Source organism: Amblyomma maculatum, chromosome 5 (assembly GCF_055883805.1).
Source record: "Amblyomma maculatum isolate TAMU_Amacu chromosome 5, ASM5588380v1, whole genome shotgun sequence".
In the NCBI taxonomy this organism is placed as follows: domain Eukaryota; kingdom Metazoa; phylum Arthropoda; class Arachnida; order Ixodida; family Ixodidae; genus Amblyomma; species Amblyomma maculatum.
This window is the reverse complement of record NC_139348.1, coordinates 42844079-42860903: the sequence shown is the minus strand read 5'-3', so window position 1 is coordinate 42860903 and position 16825 is coordinate 42844079. Positions and strand designations below refer to the sequence as shown.

The 16825-nt window shown below is 46.3% G+C and overlaps 1 protein-coding gene across 1 annotated transcript in view; it reads right to left on the bottom strand.

Annotated features, from left to right (window-relative positions):
• LOC146188185 (cytochrome P450 3A11-like) overlaps positions 1-16825 on the bottom strand; it is a 123997-nt gene that overhangs the window by 66190 nt on the left and 40982 nt on the right. Inside the window, exons 9-10 of the mRNA XM_084603666.1 lie at positions 1473-1560; positions 93-201 (exon numbers count right to left, since the gene is read on the bottom strand). Coding sequence (XP_084459792.1) covers positions 93-201; positions 1473-1560 — 197 coding nt within the window. The remainder of the gene's footprint in view (positions 1-92; positions 202-1472; positions 1561-16825) is intronic.

Below are 16825 nucleotides of genomic sequence, written 5' to 3'. Positions count from 1 at the left end.
ACTTTGGAATACAAGAGCTTACTCACACCACCATACAAATGAAAGCCACTAAAAATGACTGCCCAAAGACTTCCGCCAAAACTACTGCATACCTCAGCTTCCACCACAGACAGTATTTCACTTCTTGTCCGCTCCTGTACTTCTGGGTACTTTGCCAGCAAATATGATGTAAACGACAGTGTAGTGCCAGTTGTTTCATACCTGGCAAAGTGAAGATTAATGAAGAGTCATTAGGTGGTACAACACAGAATGACCATACTCAAGCAGGTATATAGTGAGTAACTTAATTATTGACCGCAAAAGATGACAGCATTCACGCAAAGGTTTCATTTTCACATGAACTCCCGATTTTCCCCCCCATTACATTTTTGTGTATTCATTAGATTTCTGCACATCTGGTACTTGCATGAGGCATGGACAGAATTGAAAATAGATTAATATAAAATGTGATATTTCAAATAATTAGCGCAAGCAGATGATAAAAGCGAGTGGAAGGTATTTCGAAGTGGTTATCTTCTAAACCAACACTATGTGTTTCATAAAGTAGCTAAACCATGCTGAGCGCCATGCTATCCCGATTGATGTATAGTAGAGCCTTGGACATATTTCCAGTTCATAAGCTCAAAACTGTGAGCAGTAAAAATGCTTCACAGAATTGCAATATTTCCTTCCCCCAGTTAATATGTTTTCAAGGAATGCAATTTCCAGGCTACTCTATTCATAATTTCAACAAACTGTGGTTGTATAATACACTTGGTGACCGGCTGTGCATGCTCTAACATACGGTCGAGCAAATCCTGAAGCATGCAACATGAACTAAAAGGTAGCGACTTTCGCCCACCGTAATGGCTTCTTTGCAAGTCCATGTGACAGGGGCGAAGAAACATGAGATGGCTGTCTCAGCGGACACGTCGCATGAGGAGAAACATAGCGGATTCTTTGCAATGCCTTAAAGGTAGGGGACAAAGCATCAAACTACTACAACTGTGCGCTTACATAAAAGCTGGCCTCGTCTGTGGAACGCAGCACAAGGAGGGAAAATGGGGCGACAGCTACATCGCAATAGCTTCTCCAGTGTGCACTGACGTAAGGAGGCGCAGCATCCGGAGAGAATAACAAAGCAATCCTAACTGGCCATTTGCGGTCAATAGACTGGATGTGCTACGAAATCCCTTGCGCAATAAGGGCAACACAAATAAGGACTGAACTCTACAAGGACTAGACTGTTCTTATCTTATGACAGAAAAGGCTAATCTACATTTTTATCAAGTGAAAGTGTGAATACTAAAAGTCTTCATACCTCATTCACCGGTTATAGTTTTCAAAATGAAGCGTTTCGAATCGTATGTTTTCCCAGATAATATGCGGATAGTAAGAACAGTGGCCACTCCAGAGGCATCAAAGCGCGACATCTCCTTTCTATAGGCAATACAAAATATTCTGATTGTCTAAAAATTCCGCACTACACTCACCCAGCAACCAGGAACATGACTGCATTCGACTGAATCTCCATCGTAGTCATAAATCGCCTCTTCCGTATCACAGGAATGCTTTCATGAGCTGAAAGCAAAAGCACCAGACATTCAATATACCCCACGAAGACCCTCAAGCATCTTATTTCAATAAGTTTCATTTCAGAATCACAAATGTAGTCAATCCCAAAGGAAACATCATGTGCCCCAATTAAAAGGACAGGAAGATGAGCTCCAGCTTGGTTACAGAACTGCTCAAATGAATTTTCATGAGTCACTGATGCTCAAGCACTGAGCCAGGTTTTTGCCATATAATGCAAATTAATGAATATAAAAAGCAAATGACTATTTCATGATTGCATGTGACAGTCACTGTATGAACACAGGTGAGCCACACCAAGAAAATTCGTACCACTCCATTATTCTGAGCAGTAGATATGGCCTCACAGTCAAGCCCGGTTACACAAACGTCACTAGATAAAATATCTATCACAGCGAAGTATTACAGATTCCCTGTCAGCAAGCCATATAAAACAATCAAGGCATTTCTCCCCAGTAACAAGCAAGAATACAGCGAACTGTTGCGTGAAGGCAACTGACCTTTTTTATTGTGAATCGAAACATGTGAATACAGTAGAACCTCGGTGATATGAATCTCACGAGGTCGTGAAAAAATTTGTATCATCCGAACATTCGTATCATCAAAATGAACGAAAATAAGTATGCAGAAGCATAAGAAAGGCAGTCGCGCATATATGTTTATGTCCGAGAAGTTTTATTACGGTCGTGCAGTCAAAGCTCGCCACTCGCGGCGCACACAGCGTGACAGTCTATCGCGACGTCAGCGAAGCGCGGGCCGCGTGCCTCCGCGGGCTTCTCGCGGCGTGCAAAGCACGACAAGAGACAGCGACGTGCCAGTCGCGTGGCGCCGCAGAGTACTCATGATGTGCACAGCACGACTAGCGGTCGGGAAGTCTACGATGTGCGGCCGGTGTGCGCCCGCCGCGTGCGCCGCCGACTACTACTCATGACCGCACACCGCTGCAAACCTTTCACGGCGTGAAAAACAATCACAATGCTGGCGATGTGCGATTTGCCTGCATCCGCGTGCTTCTCGCGGCACGTACAACACGAATGGAAATGGCGACATGTGGACTCCGCGGTGCAGCAAACTGCTCGCGATCGCGGAGCCAGCGATGTTCGGTCCGTGCGCACTGGCAGCGTACGCCGCCGCCAGCTACTACAGTTGCGACAAGTGTGGTTTGTGGGCCATGCGCCGTGAGCCCGGCAGAAAATTGTGACGTCGGCGAGGTGCGGACCACGCGTTGCCGCAAACTGTTCGTGATGCGTACATACAGCACGGCTGGCGATCTCGGACTGAACGATGTGCAGGCAGTGCATAGTCTTCAAGGTTGCGGCCGCAGTTCGTGCATTCGTATCATCAGAAGTGGCGCGGGAGAGTGTTCGAACCGTCCAAAATTTTACCCATTGTACACAATGCACTCTGGCTGGGAAATTTCGCGAATTCGTATCATCCCAAAATTCGTATCAAACAGATTAAAATCACAGAGATTTTACTGTATCTTGTTTGGTTTCACCAAAATCACTGCTAAGGTGAGTTTTAATTTTAATAGCACTACTGTGGAATTGAACTTAATGATCACGCATAAGGAAGCTAGAGAGTTTTCCGAATTCAGCGAGCTTAGAAGGGTACGAAGATATAAAGCTTGCTGGCAAATCACACAAAGTCTTTCTGTGCTAGTGCCTGAACTATAAATGCAACTGACAAATAAAGTGACATAGCCGCTCACACTTCGAAGCGTGCAGCACTGAGCTGGGGCCCCAGTTAAAGCATCATGTATACCTGCGCTATGTTTAAAGCAAAGAAATGGATGTTGGGTGGGACAAAACTTAAGCCGCTGAAGAAATGGCTCCCGAAGAATTGCTTGGAACCATAAAAAATTCAGTAATTATAACCCCTATGAGTTTCTCTAAATTCCTCTGATACATGGAGAAGTCTAAACTTCGTTACGGTTTTAACCTGAAATTACATCACATTTTTAAACACTCGCGCTAACTACTTCGTATGCTTACCTCAAAAGCTTTGCTTACCTTTATAGTTGCATCTCATCCAAATGCAAGAAAAATATTAAAGACAATCCGGTTATGTCAATGGCAGTGTACTGAGCATTGGTTTGTGATAATGGTTTATTCAAGGTCAAATGTTAAATCAAAGGTCAAGTCTAGGTCAGGTCACGGTTAGTCACAGGCTATTCAAAACAAGCCTCAGATTGAATTACTTGCGCAAGGCCACATGGCTGTGACGTCACAAAACAGCTTAGCCAATCAGAGTGACAGCACACAATGTTCAACAGTGTTCGATTCTCGTCTCATATGCCCGAGCTGGTAGCTTATTCCAACTCAATCACGCCATCTGATCTTGTGGCATTACACAACCTGGCAATCAATCTGATCTTGACCTTTTAACAGGCCAACACCTCCTCCCAGCAGCATGCTCAACATTTCTTGAAGTTGTGAGCTTCAAACGATGAATGCCAAGGTCTGCGTATTTAACTAAGGTGTAGGCTACTATCGAAATGGCTGATCATGTAACGAAACAGCTTTGCCAATTGGAGTGACTGTGTACGTAATTCCAATGCTCAGCCTGGATGATCCTATGAGTGTACTTTTCCGCACACTAAATTACTATTTTAGCTTCCCTTAATCAAGGCTTTTTCACTTGCCTTGCCGATGAAAGTGTAAGGAAAATCAGTTGTGCATTCATTTTAATGCGAAGTTGTTGTCTCCACAGTGAAATGGTAACAATGTCATATATTTTGTGATATGTAGTGAATAGTTCCAGAGCACTTTCACTGTGTCATCGATGCAGAGCACATTAGGCGCAGCAACACCAAGCGAGCAATATGTGACAACCTACAACTGCCTAGTACGCAAGTGAATGGCATGGATGCATTCTAGTTTTCTTTCTGCATTGCAGGGAGCATCGTGCTAACATTTTGTTTTATACTTTCTGTTGAACTTAGTACAGCCACTGATGCATGAATGGCCAGAGTGACGGTGGTTCTAGGTGTAGTCTCAAAAGAAAATCATCGCCAGTATGTTAGCACCGTGTGTCACAAAATACCACAGAAGAATTGGAGCAACCATGTACGTGGCTCGTCATCCAAAGTATCGACTTCGCCGTGCGTATAATCCCTAATTAATGAACACTGACGTGGGTGCACATGTGCCTTATCCAAGCCGAAATTCTCTGAAGTCCGGACACTTGAAGAATGAAAGCAAGAATGTTGTAATACATATTAAAAAAAAATGTACCATATTTACTCGCATAATGATCGCACTTTTTTTCGCAGAAGATTGATGCTAAGTTGTGGGTGCAATAATTGTACGAAGAAAATTTTCGGAAAAATGTTTTGGAGCACTAAATGCAAATTTAAATAGGTGTGAATCGGGATTCTTAGGCCAGCTATTGTAAATATAATCAAAACATTACTTTCAAGCAAAACTCCCTTTCATATAAACGTGCAGCCGTTTACACAAAAGCTGGTGATCCTGGCACAAAAATAGGTATGCGCACAAGCGAGCTAAGCAGCCATTTGGCCCTATCTTGCTTTCACAACTGTCAGCACATACTGAATGTTGCAGTCAGCAGTTAATGGCAACTCAAGCATTTAGTGAACATGTTTTAGATTGCTGACAAAGCCGACAGCAGACTCGACGGTTACAGCAGTCTCCCCTTCCCTTCTAAAGAAAATGTGTTAACAAAGTGAGTTGGAAGTCATATCCCCTGGTGATGGCATTGTGAGGAGTGCCTACAAACTTTGCTTCCTAATTTCATCACATACTGACGCCCAACATAACATGAAATATGAACTATTACCTAGTATTAACTGCTAGCGACATGCTATGGTCAGACAGAAATGCTTGTGCAGGCAAAGATATCTTTGCTGCCAAGCTGGTTGCATGAAAGCTGGGAGGGTCAGGGTGACTTCAACTTGTATATTATTATCTGAGTAGATTTCTAGCAACTAGGACAGCAGTGCATATTCTCCCATTCTTTCCGTACCTCTCCGTTTCTCAGGACTGCAAAAAATATATTTGGGGCACCCTCGATGCGAACGTAACCCGTCCTCTTCCTTGACGCGTAACAATGATTTTTTTGACATTGAGTCATGCTAAACAAATTTGCATGAAGTCTTCGTCACATTCACTGCAAGCGCCTTTTCTTCCTTTTAATGGAAAGCAAAATTTCATAGAAAAAATGCATGGAGCAAGACGTGTAGGAAAACGCAATGACAGCACGCGCGCACAGGTTTTAACGCGGATGGCCAAGCACTACAGTGAACTTGACATCAGCGCTGTGACGCAACCACTCGAAATTCATTGACATTTGCGGCACCACCACTAGCGTGAGCTCGGCTGGGGAGTAAGCCCACTGCCCCCTTCTAGTACAAAGATGCCCATCGGAAAGACTGTTTGTGCCTCAGAGGGGTTGTTTCCGCTGCCTATCCGTGTTGCAGTTTCGTATATTCACTTGCTTCAGCTCAATTGCGTGTAAAAAGTTCGTAGAGCTTCACGAATTCGCGCGACACTCGCCCGGCTATATCGAATGGCAGCGCACTGAGACTTCGCCTCCGATTGCTGCATGTCGTATAATGCCTGACGTTGAATTATTTATTGTCTTTGTCCCGTTGTGACAGGCCTAAAAGAATTTTCAGTGCCTTAAATTCATTGTAATTCATACACAATACAAATTAAAATGGTGGATCCATACTGACTCCATGCATATCGGATGCAGACGCTGGGGATTTGTACTACCCAGCAGATGCCTAAGGGGCGCTTTTTAGCACCATTTTTGTGGCGCCCCTGGGCAGCGCAAGACGCTTATCGCTGTCTCCAGTAGCGTACTACGCAGAACTCGTTGACGCCGAAGTGCTTGCTGGCAGCACGGTTGCTATGCTGTAGCGCGTACTCGAAAACTTTCAGCTTATGGGGGGACACAGCTCTTAATAATAATAATAATTGATTAACAGGAAGGAAAAGGCACAGTATCTGTCACACTTGCTCTGTGGACACCTGTACCGCGCCGTAAGGGAAGGGAGGGAGGTGGGAGTGAAAGCGGAAGGAGAGTGCGGCCGAAAACCTGTCTAAAAATCGATTTTCGACTTCGTCATTTTCACGGTCCTGAGACGTTTCCACAGCTATGTGCAAACTTTGGTTGAAAAATACCACCTATTTCACATGTTACAGTCTTCCAAAGTTCTGAAATCTGAACGCTTGGCCCTTTAAATAGAGGTCAAATTGCACCAAGTTTTGTTCGGCCACAGATTGAGAAATATGTGCTCCACTGGTGTCATTTTAGCCTCGTTCAAAAGATCGTGATTCAGGCTATTCCCATGTCATGATTGGTGTCCTTGAGCGAACACCCGAAGCAGAAAACAGGGACAAAATTGTGCGAAACACGCGCTGCTATTGAGCTCAGAAGGCATGTGACCCAAATGACCACTTTTGGTTGGCTGCCGGCATCAACTGCTCATGGCCTGGCGCCATTTTGAAAAGGTCGCGTAGTTAGGCCTATCTCGTTTAGTGACACTTTGTGAACATGACCACGGCGTAAAACACGGAAAATTTAGTCTCGATCATCATACTGGCCTAAAAAGTGAAGAAAGGTTGAGATAAGAGGCACGCCAGTAACGCGGCATCGTGCTATCCGCAATCAGTGACGAAGCGCCAACGCTTCGAGCCGGTGGTGCTCGGCACAACAGATAAGAGAGCGAATGATTTACTCGAAGCGATTCCTGCCGCTATGAGCATTGTAACCATGAAGATGTAGATGAAAAAGTGATACCTAAGCAGTTTTCATGGGTGCGACAGATCGAGTACTCGGAAGTGTTAGTGGCGCGACGATCGAAAAACGGCGTCGCACGCGGCATGCGGAATCACAAACCTTGTCGAAATAAATTTACTTCTGAGTTGCAGGGGTAATTATCTCAGTGGGAAACAGTAATTTCACATCAAAAGCCAGTCATAACTCAAGTTATTGACTTGCTGTTAGCCTTGGTGATTCAAAAATGTGCCAAAAACATATTTTCGCCGATTTCTCAAAACAGAATTTTTGACAAAGTCACCATTTTGGAGCAGCAATATCTCGGCTTCTGACTTTCTTCGAAATCATCCTAGAAGGCCCATTTATGCATTATTGCAGTCTGTTGATGATTCTAGACCATTTAGGGATCGAAATCTTCTCCTCAAGATCGAATGTTTACTAACCATGCTTCCTCCAAACAAAAGACCAGTTTTCCTTATTATATATATAAAACTACCTGCATTACATAAAAACAGTTTGCAGTTTTGGAATGAGGACGAGAAAATACACAAATTATGCAAATCTGGTGCAAATCCGCCCATAAATAAAAAAAAATCTTTTTTTTCTAGTTTTCTCAAAACACCCATTCTTGACTTCTTGCTCATTTGCGGAAGCGATATCTCTGCCTTTAATGGAGGTAGAACCATATTATTTGTTGTGGCATGTAGCTAAAAGTGCAAAGCACACAATGTTAGGAACAGATTTTGCGATTTACGTTTCAAATGTTTTTCAGTTCTGCTCTACATCAGACAGTAGGACACTTACATTTGGAACAGTGAACTTTGAACTGCTATAACATCGCCAAGATTTGCTATACAGTCGAGCCAACTTATAAAGGACCCACTTAAGACGAACTTTCGCTTATAACGAACGAGACCGGAGCGACCGCCAAAATATACATTACTTCAATGGCACAAGATCACACGTATAACGAACGTCCATGAGCGCTGCCGATCGGTTACAGCGAACGGACGGCGTAAACCCGGCGCCCCGATACGAGATAACGATGGGCTCCCATCCCTCTTGGTCTGTTTTCGCAATCCTCCTCGCAAGCGAGCTACCCTTTGCTCGCCGACGCGCGCTGCTTACGAGTGTGGAGTGTCGGTGCGTGGTGTGGCCTCCAAGGCCACGCTGCCGCCCCTCCTCGCAACTCTGCTCCCCTCTCCTCTCGCCATTCCCTCGTCTTCGCCTGTCTCCACGGCACCGGCCGCCGGCATAGCCTTCGAAGTTTCGTCGTTTCGTTTCCTGGCTGTTCCATTGAGCGGCCGTGCCAGGGGTGCGGGGTGCCAGGAGGTAGGCCTCTCCCTACGCTAGCGGTTGTACTGTTTGCACGGGCGGACTGAATGCGCAGCAGCGCGCACGCCGCTGCATTCAGTACGGCGGTGACGGTTCGTGGCCTTCGAGATTTGCGGAGGTAATCTCGGAGGCCATTCATTCATTCATAAACCTTTATTCATGAGGATGACCTGAGGCCTAGAGGGGAAGGGGGTGGGTTAGGTGAGGTTGAGGGCGCCAGACTCCGACATGAAGTTTAGCAGGGCACTAAGCTTGCGCTTGGCGTTGGTATTGGGGGCTGTCCAGTCTTCGTAACTCTGAATGTGGTGAGCAGATGTGTAGCGTGCGTGGAGGCCAGCCGTGCCAGGACAGGTCCAGACCAAGTGCTGTAGGTCAACGGAGTCAGCAGGGCAGTTGGGGCAGCTGATCTTGGTTCGGCGCCATTGACTCAGGATGTCCGGTGTGTATGCTGCACCGACTCACACCTTGTGAGTTAGAACTTGGGCTGGACAAGAGATGCCGGAAGGGATCGGAGGAGTAATACCGGGGACAAGGTCCCGCAACAGACCCCTCCGCTCATGTTTAAGCCGCGTGATGACAGAGTCCGGTATGATGAAGGAGACGGGAGAACAGTAAGGATGGTCGGAGTTGGACGCCCACATCAAGGCTATGCTGGCGGTCTTCCTCTAGCTGCGCGCCAGCGGCCTCGTGGGCCATTCTGTTCCCAGTTCCTTGTGCGTGATGTCCAGGTGTCCAATGAATTCGTACTGAGACTTGTGAGGTCTCTCGCAGGTATCGGCAGCGCTCTTTGATGCTGCATTGTACTGAGGTCTTGTAAGAACGGGCTTGCAGGGTTTTTATAGCCTCTTGACTGTCGGTGTAGATGTGGATGAAGCGATCTGTTCCTTTGGTGCAGTGTTGAAGGGCCTCGTCGATGGCTGTTAATTCGAGTTCAGTTGCGGACCAGTACCTGCGACCACTGTGGCTAGTAGCGTGCAGCTGTGAACCCTCTTGGTAGTAAGCGGTGGTTGCAAACGTGAAGCCGGTGTCATCGTCATGATATAGGGCGGCGTCGGTATAAATGCGGAGACCGATGTGCTAGTCTTGTGTATTAATTATGTGGCATTGTCGGTGATCTCTTTCTGGCCCTTTGGTGTTGGTTGGAAGGGGTTTTGGATCTGTTACCAATGTTTCTGTCCATGGTGCTGTAAGGTGGTCCAATATGGGCAAGTGTAGGTTAGCTTCGTCAAAGATTCGAGTGAGGAGGCGACGCTCGTTGGGTGTGTGACGCAGGCGAGTTTCATGATTGGCTCGGTGCGCAGCAATAAGTGCATCCACTGGTGGGAGCTGAGCGAATCTGTGAAGCTCCGTGATGCGCGTGTGTACGGGTAGACCAGTTATAACCCTCAAGGCAGAGTTATAAAGTAAGCCAAGTGTCTTGTAATTGGCTGCGGTCAAGTCAAAGTAAGGAGCACCGTAGCGGAGCTTAGCGAGCAGAATAGCGACGGTGAGGCGACGCGCTACCTCCGTCCCTGCGCCCCCACTCTTGCTGCTGAGCCGTTTGATTAAGTGGAGCGCTGGCCTCCATTGAGATTTTAGCTGTTGGATCCAATCCTTAGCAGTACCATGCTGATTGATGGGAACGCCAAGTATCCGGAGATAACCTTCCGGGGGTTGTGCGATGTTTTGACTGCCGAAGTGAAGGTTGACGTCGACGTCGCCAGGCGGTGGATGTATGACCAGAAATTTAGTTTTTTCTGGGGATGGACGCATACCTGTAAAATGAAGTTCAATCTCGTTTGTATCTAGTGCTAGTTGCAGCGTCTCCATTTGTTCTCGAGCCGTATTACGGTACGTGGTCCAGAGCGTGATGTCGTCCGCATATAATGTGAACCGTAGGCCACCGATTTTGTCTAGTTGCCATGCGATTTTCGCCATGACGATGTTAAATAAGGTGGGGGAAATGACTGAGCCCTGAGGCACACCCGTGCGGTTTGTAAAATGTTGTGCCATGTGGTTGGTATCGATTTGAATTTCATAGGTTCTATTACTCAGGAAGGATTTCACAAAGTTGATGACGCGGGCTCCAACTCCAGTGTGGATGAGCGCGTCGACAATGGCTTGATGGCTGATGGTATCGAACGCCTTGTGTAAATCGACAGCTACGAGTATGTCAGGACGGCCTTTGCACCATCGGCGTGCTCTGTTCAGGTTGGTGTGTTGAAGATAAAGGCTGTCCTGTGTTCCTAGCTGAGGGCGGAAGCCAGTCTGGAACGGGTGAAAGTGATTTGAGGTCTCAAGGTAATGTGTAAATCGATTGGTGACCATGCGTTCCATTACCTTGCAGACGGTTGAGGTTAGAGAGATCAGTCGCAAGTTGACAAGTTGCGTGGGGTGTTTTCCAGGCTTGGGTATGGGGACAACTACCGAGTGTTTCCAATGTGGTGGTAGGCAGTGCCGTATCCCAGTGCTGGTTGATGAGGTCAAGCAATTTTTCCTTAGTAGGTGTGCTGGAGTTCCGGAGCATGCTCCAAGTGATGCCATCTTTGCCGGGAGCGCTGTTCTTTTTAACTTGTGAAAGAGCATATTCGAATTCAAATGTGTTAAAGGGGGCGTTAATGCCAGTAGAGTCTGTGGATGGAACAGGTGCATAGGTGTCAGGTGGGGGTGGTGAGGCGGGTTGCGGAAAGTGCGGGCTGCCTCCTGTTCAAGCTCGGTAGCAGTCTGACTAGTGCGGAGAAGGGTTTCTCCGGTATTTGCGGATTTGCTCTTGCCGTTCATGGCCCGGAATACTCTCCACAGCTTGCTGGTGTTGGTCCTATAGGATAAAGTGCTACCAAAGTCAAGCCATCGACTTCTGCTAAGGCGTTTGCTATAGTTCGACGAGATGACCGTCTAAAGCCTGTCGGAAGTTTTTCCAATTGACGGTACGAGTATTTCGTTTGCGGCGGCGTAGATTGGACTGGAGCTGTATCCATATAGGGTAATGATCACTGCCCATTGTTTCAGGGCCACATCGCCAATCTTGGATAATGTTGCTGGAGTGCCAGGTCAGATCCGGAGACGTATCATGTTGACCAGGATGCATGCCTCGTCGTGTCGGATAATCGGTGTCATTGCCAAGGTATAGTCCCGCTACCTCTGTGGATGTGATGTGCAGACGTGTTCCGAGAAGACTGGAGCATCTGTAATCCCATGTTTGATGCTGCGCGTTGAAGTCCCCGCCAATGAGCATCTCGTCTTTAGGATGAGCGTCGCGAAGTTTCCGTATCCAGTCAAAACTGACTTCGTGAGGCTTTGCGTGGGGTCTGACGTATGCGCTGACAACCACAAGATGTTTGCGGTTGTATCGCACTCGCGCTGCTACGATTTCTTGGTGCGGTGAGCAGAACGCGGATGTGTCAAGTTGGGCATGGGGAGTATTTTTACGAATAAATATAGCAGCCTGAGTGCGGATTACAGGGGCGTTTTGGTAACGAGGCGTATGCATAATACTTGGAAAATAAAGTGCCTTGTAGTGACGGATTCCAGGGGATGTTCCGTTTGTTTCTTGAAGAAGGAGAATTGGGGGGCAGCCTATGCGCTCAAACAAGAGATTGAGTTCGTGCGCACAGGTTGCTAGGCTTCGGCAGTTCCACTGAAGGACATCAGGTACGGTTTCGATTGAGGCGATAGCCATGTTAATCGGTAGGGCGAGGCGGATGTTTATCGACCGCAGCTATGTTGGGACGCTTTGGAGCGCGAGGGCCGTTTTCTAGAGCGTCTAGGCGTTGTGCGAGGTGAGCCTGGTCATTCCGTATAAGCTGTTGTTCGGCTGTGAGTTGCGTTTGAGCATTATTGAGTTGCTTAAGTTGGCTGCTAATAGTGTCGAGGACGGTAAGCTGCGTCATGACAGTTGCAAGTTGTGTTAAAATCTTTTCTTGTGCGGCTTGTTGTGCTTCGTAATCGTCAACTCGTTTCGTGAGAGCGGCCAGTGCTGCAGATATATGTGGTGGTGGGCGAATCACAATTGATCTGCGTTGCGGAAGGAGGTGCTGCCTGGTTTTGCGGGGCGTCTGGCGGTGGAGAGGCTGTTGAAGAAAACTGAGAAGGTGGGGTTGTGCCAGTCAAAGGGGCAGATTTTTTAAACCATACTGAGGCTTGACGAAGTTTCGGCTCATTGTCTTTGACCTGTTTGGCCTCGAAAAGCTGTTGGAACGCTAACTGCTTGTCCAGCATGAGGGAACGCGCGCATTCGAGATCAGCTTGTGCTTTGGCGAGTGCCTTGTTTAGATCAGGTGCGACCTGTAAATCCGATGGTTTTAATTTCTGTTGCGAGTTGCTTGAGGCGGATTCTTCGCTGTTTTTTTTACTGTTATGTGACTCTTTGAGAGTTTTTTGGGTGAGTTGTAGTTGCGATGTAGAACAGGTAATCTCAGATGAGCCGGTGTCATTGCCGAGGTTATTACTGTGTGACCGGGCCTGCGTCGGCGGTGGGACTGCCGGTTTTTTAGAGGGGCCTGTTGTGCTGGTAGCAAGATGACCCTGTACTTTACACCTAACACAGTATGGCAAGGTGCAGGCCGCGTCTCCAGTATGTGCAGTTCCACAACGGCCGTATACAGCGGCGTTCGGACAGAACGCTTGCATGTGTCCTGCTTCGTGACAATGAAGGCACACAACAGGTCGATGTTCGAACGGGTATGCCTTTACAGGACAGTTATAATAATAAACACGTTTCGGTATGCTCGGGGCTTCCATTGTAATTAGGGCAGTGTTCGATTTCCCAAGCATGCGTGCGGCAAGTATGGTTCTATGCGGCGAAAAAATATTGGCAATCAAATCTTTGCTGGAGCTGCCTGGCTCGATGGAATGCAACACAAAGCATACAGTGTTTTTAGGCGGTGCCATGTAGCTGGTAACTCAAACTGAGCCCCATGTGGGGTCACAAAGCTTCCGAAGATGGCGGGTTATGTTTACAGCATGCTCCGATTCTTTCACGATTGCCGTTATTGTATTGCTGCGACTGTCAGGCCAGTACACTGCAAGTTTGGCAAGGCTGGGGTCTATGGCGTGCTGGTTGAGTAATGTTGCTAGTCGGGCACGTGGGAACGATGAGATGTCTCGGCGTTCCGTGGGTTTAATAACTACCACATGGTAAGGCATGTCTCTTAACATTTGAAAATTGGCTTGCTTACATTGCTGCAGAAGACGTTTCTTGCCGGGCACAGTCTGCCACTGGTGCGGGTTGTTGGCCTGTGTTTCGTCATCCATGTAGGAGCTCCATTTCGCCTATAGATCGGTACGGTAGTTGGTAACTGTTTGCAGGTTCTCAGGCGTCAAGTAGCTGGCGTTCGTACTGGCACAGGGGGGTTGCTGGGCGTCAGTGTCCATCGGGTCAGTGGACTCGGCATCAGCCGAGACATCCGGCATAGCGTTGTAGCGAGGGCTGCTAGGCTTAACAGGCCTAGCGTCTTCTTTTTCGAGCGTGTGGCTGTATATGTAAAAAGCCGTCTAAAACATACCCGGGATTGCTGCCGATGTCAGTTGAGCACAAGAACTCTATTATAAGTTCCGGGTTAAGAATTAGAGATAGCGGGCGGCTAAAGAAGCATGAGCATGAACTCCAGCGTGCATGAACTCCAGCTCAAAATAACGGCTTGAGAGGCTAGTTGGTGCATCATCGTATTCAGATATGTGGCGCAAACAAAGACAAACACAGGAGAAGATCCACAACACACGCGCACACTACCAACTGTAAGAAGAACCGGAAAACACTTCCTCTTCTACACTCAGGCACGTCTCAACTTCTTCTTCTTCTCATCTCCCTCTTCTTTGCCAAGGGGAAAATGTCACACTCTTCCTCGCACACCATAACCTTGTCCAAACATGGCGGTGACCAATCTCTTCTTTCTTCTCTTCTATTCTTTCTCTTCTTTACCAAGGGGAAAGTGACACTTTCTTCCTCTCAGCCCAAAACATGACAGTCACAAATTCTATACTGTCTTGTAAATCCACACCACTGCATTGCCCAGTAACTCCTACCACACTGGACAGGTAAATATCACCACATAGTCACCAATCATACACTAAAAACACCACCACACAAATACAGCAAATACAGTAGGACATGTCCATCTACACACCATAACTTAAATAGTCCCTATCTATTGAGAAACTATATCTTGCCAACATCTAAGAAGCCACGAGGCCCATGTACTTAAGGGGGAAAAATTCTGCAAACTCCCATGGCCCCAAAAACGTAAGATGAGTCCAAGAATAACAACTTTAGGCCAAGAATAACAGCTTGAGGCCCGATAATAATCTCATTCTTTGCATAATTCAAGAGAATTGCTCAATAAAATTAAATTCTTTTCTACGTAAACTCAACGAAGCTTCACTAATGCATCTTTCATTCTTCTTCTGTATCCAATACGCCTCTAAAATTTCACGTGCCATCTTATCCCGACTCTTGCCTAATATGTTTAACCTACTAAACAACGGCTCACACTTGCACTTTTGGCAGTGCAAGGCTAAATTTGACCCTTTGCCATTTTCTATGGACTTTTCATGTTCCCTCATTCTATCATTAATACATCTTCCTGTTTGCCCAATATATAGATTACCGCACGTCAGAGGAACCTCATAAATCACCCCCACCCGACATCCAATAAAACTCTTAACATGCTTCTTATCGCATTGCCCTTTGTTTTTTCTCCCTATTATTGCACATAACCCACCCAGTTTATTGGGGGCAGAAAACACAACTGGCACCTCAAACCTACTAGCCACCTTTTTCAGGCCGTGTGCAACTCTATGTATATAAGGGATCACTTGTGGTCGTTTATTCCTCAACATATCTGGCGACCTTTTTTTCCCTTTCATTTTTTGAAGCAAAGACTCTGCCACCCCACATATAATCATACCCGGGAAACCAGCCGCATCAAGTCTTTGTAATTGATTATTAAAGCTTTCCTCTGCCATATGTACACATGATTTTAACAAGGCCGACTCCAAACAAAGGGAAGCTATCCCTCTTTTTATAGTCTTTGAATGGGCTGATCCATATGGAAGTAGCTCTTTTTTAGCCCTGGGAAAATATTTTAGTCATTGTGGATAAGGGCGCTGCAGTGAGTCAAAGTGTGGAAAGTGTGCTTTCTATTTTTAAGATACAAGGAAAAGGGCTTACGTTTACTCATGAGCTACCGGTGGACAACAAATTGCAGTTTCTTGATTTAAATATAAAAATTTGTAATGGCGAAGTGTGTTGGAAATATTTTCCCAGGGCTAAAAAAGAGCTACTTCCATATGGATCAGCCCATTCAAAGACTATAAAAAGAGGGATAGCTTCCCTTTGTTTGGAGTCGGCCTTGTTAAAATCATGTGTACATATGGCAGAGGAAAGCTTTAATAATCAATTACAAAGACTTGATGCGGCTGGTTTCCCGGGTATGATTATATGTGGGGTGGCAGAGTCTTTGCTTCAAAAAATGAAAGGGAAAAAAAGGTCGCCAGATATGTTGAGGAATAAACGACCACAAGTGATCCCTTATATACATAGAGTTGCACACGGCCTGAAAAAGGTGGCTAGTAGGTTTGAGGTGCCAGTTGTGTTTTCTGCCCCCAATAAACTGGGTGGGTTATGTGCAATAATAGGGAGAAAAAACAAAGGGCAATGCGATAAGAAGCATGTTAAGAGTTTTATTGGATGTCGGGTGGGGGTGATTTATGAGGTTCCTCTGACGTGCGGTAATCTATATATTGGGCAAACAGGAAGATGTATTAATGATAGAATGAGGGAACATGAAAAGTCCATAGAAAATGGCAAAGGGTCAAATTTAGCCTTGCACTGCCAAAAGTGCAAGTGTGAGCCGTTGTTTAGTAGGTTAAACATATTAGGCAAGAGTCGGGATAAGATGGCACGTGAAATTTTAGAGGCGTATTGGATACAGAAGAAGAATGAAAGATGCATTAGTGAAGCTTCGTTGAGTTTACGTAGAAAAGAATTTAATTTTATTGAGCAATTCTCTTGAATTATGCAAAGAATGAGATTATTATCGGGCCTCAAGCTGTTATTCTTGGCCTAAAGTTGTTATTCTTGGACTCATCTTACGTTTTTGGGGCCATGGGAGTTTGCAGAATTTTTCCCCCTTAAGTACATGGGCCTCGTGGCTTCTTAGATGTTGGCAAGATATAGTTTCTCAATAGATAG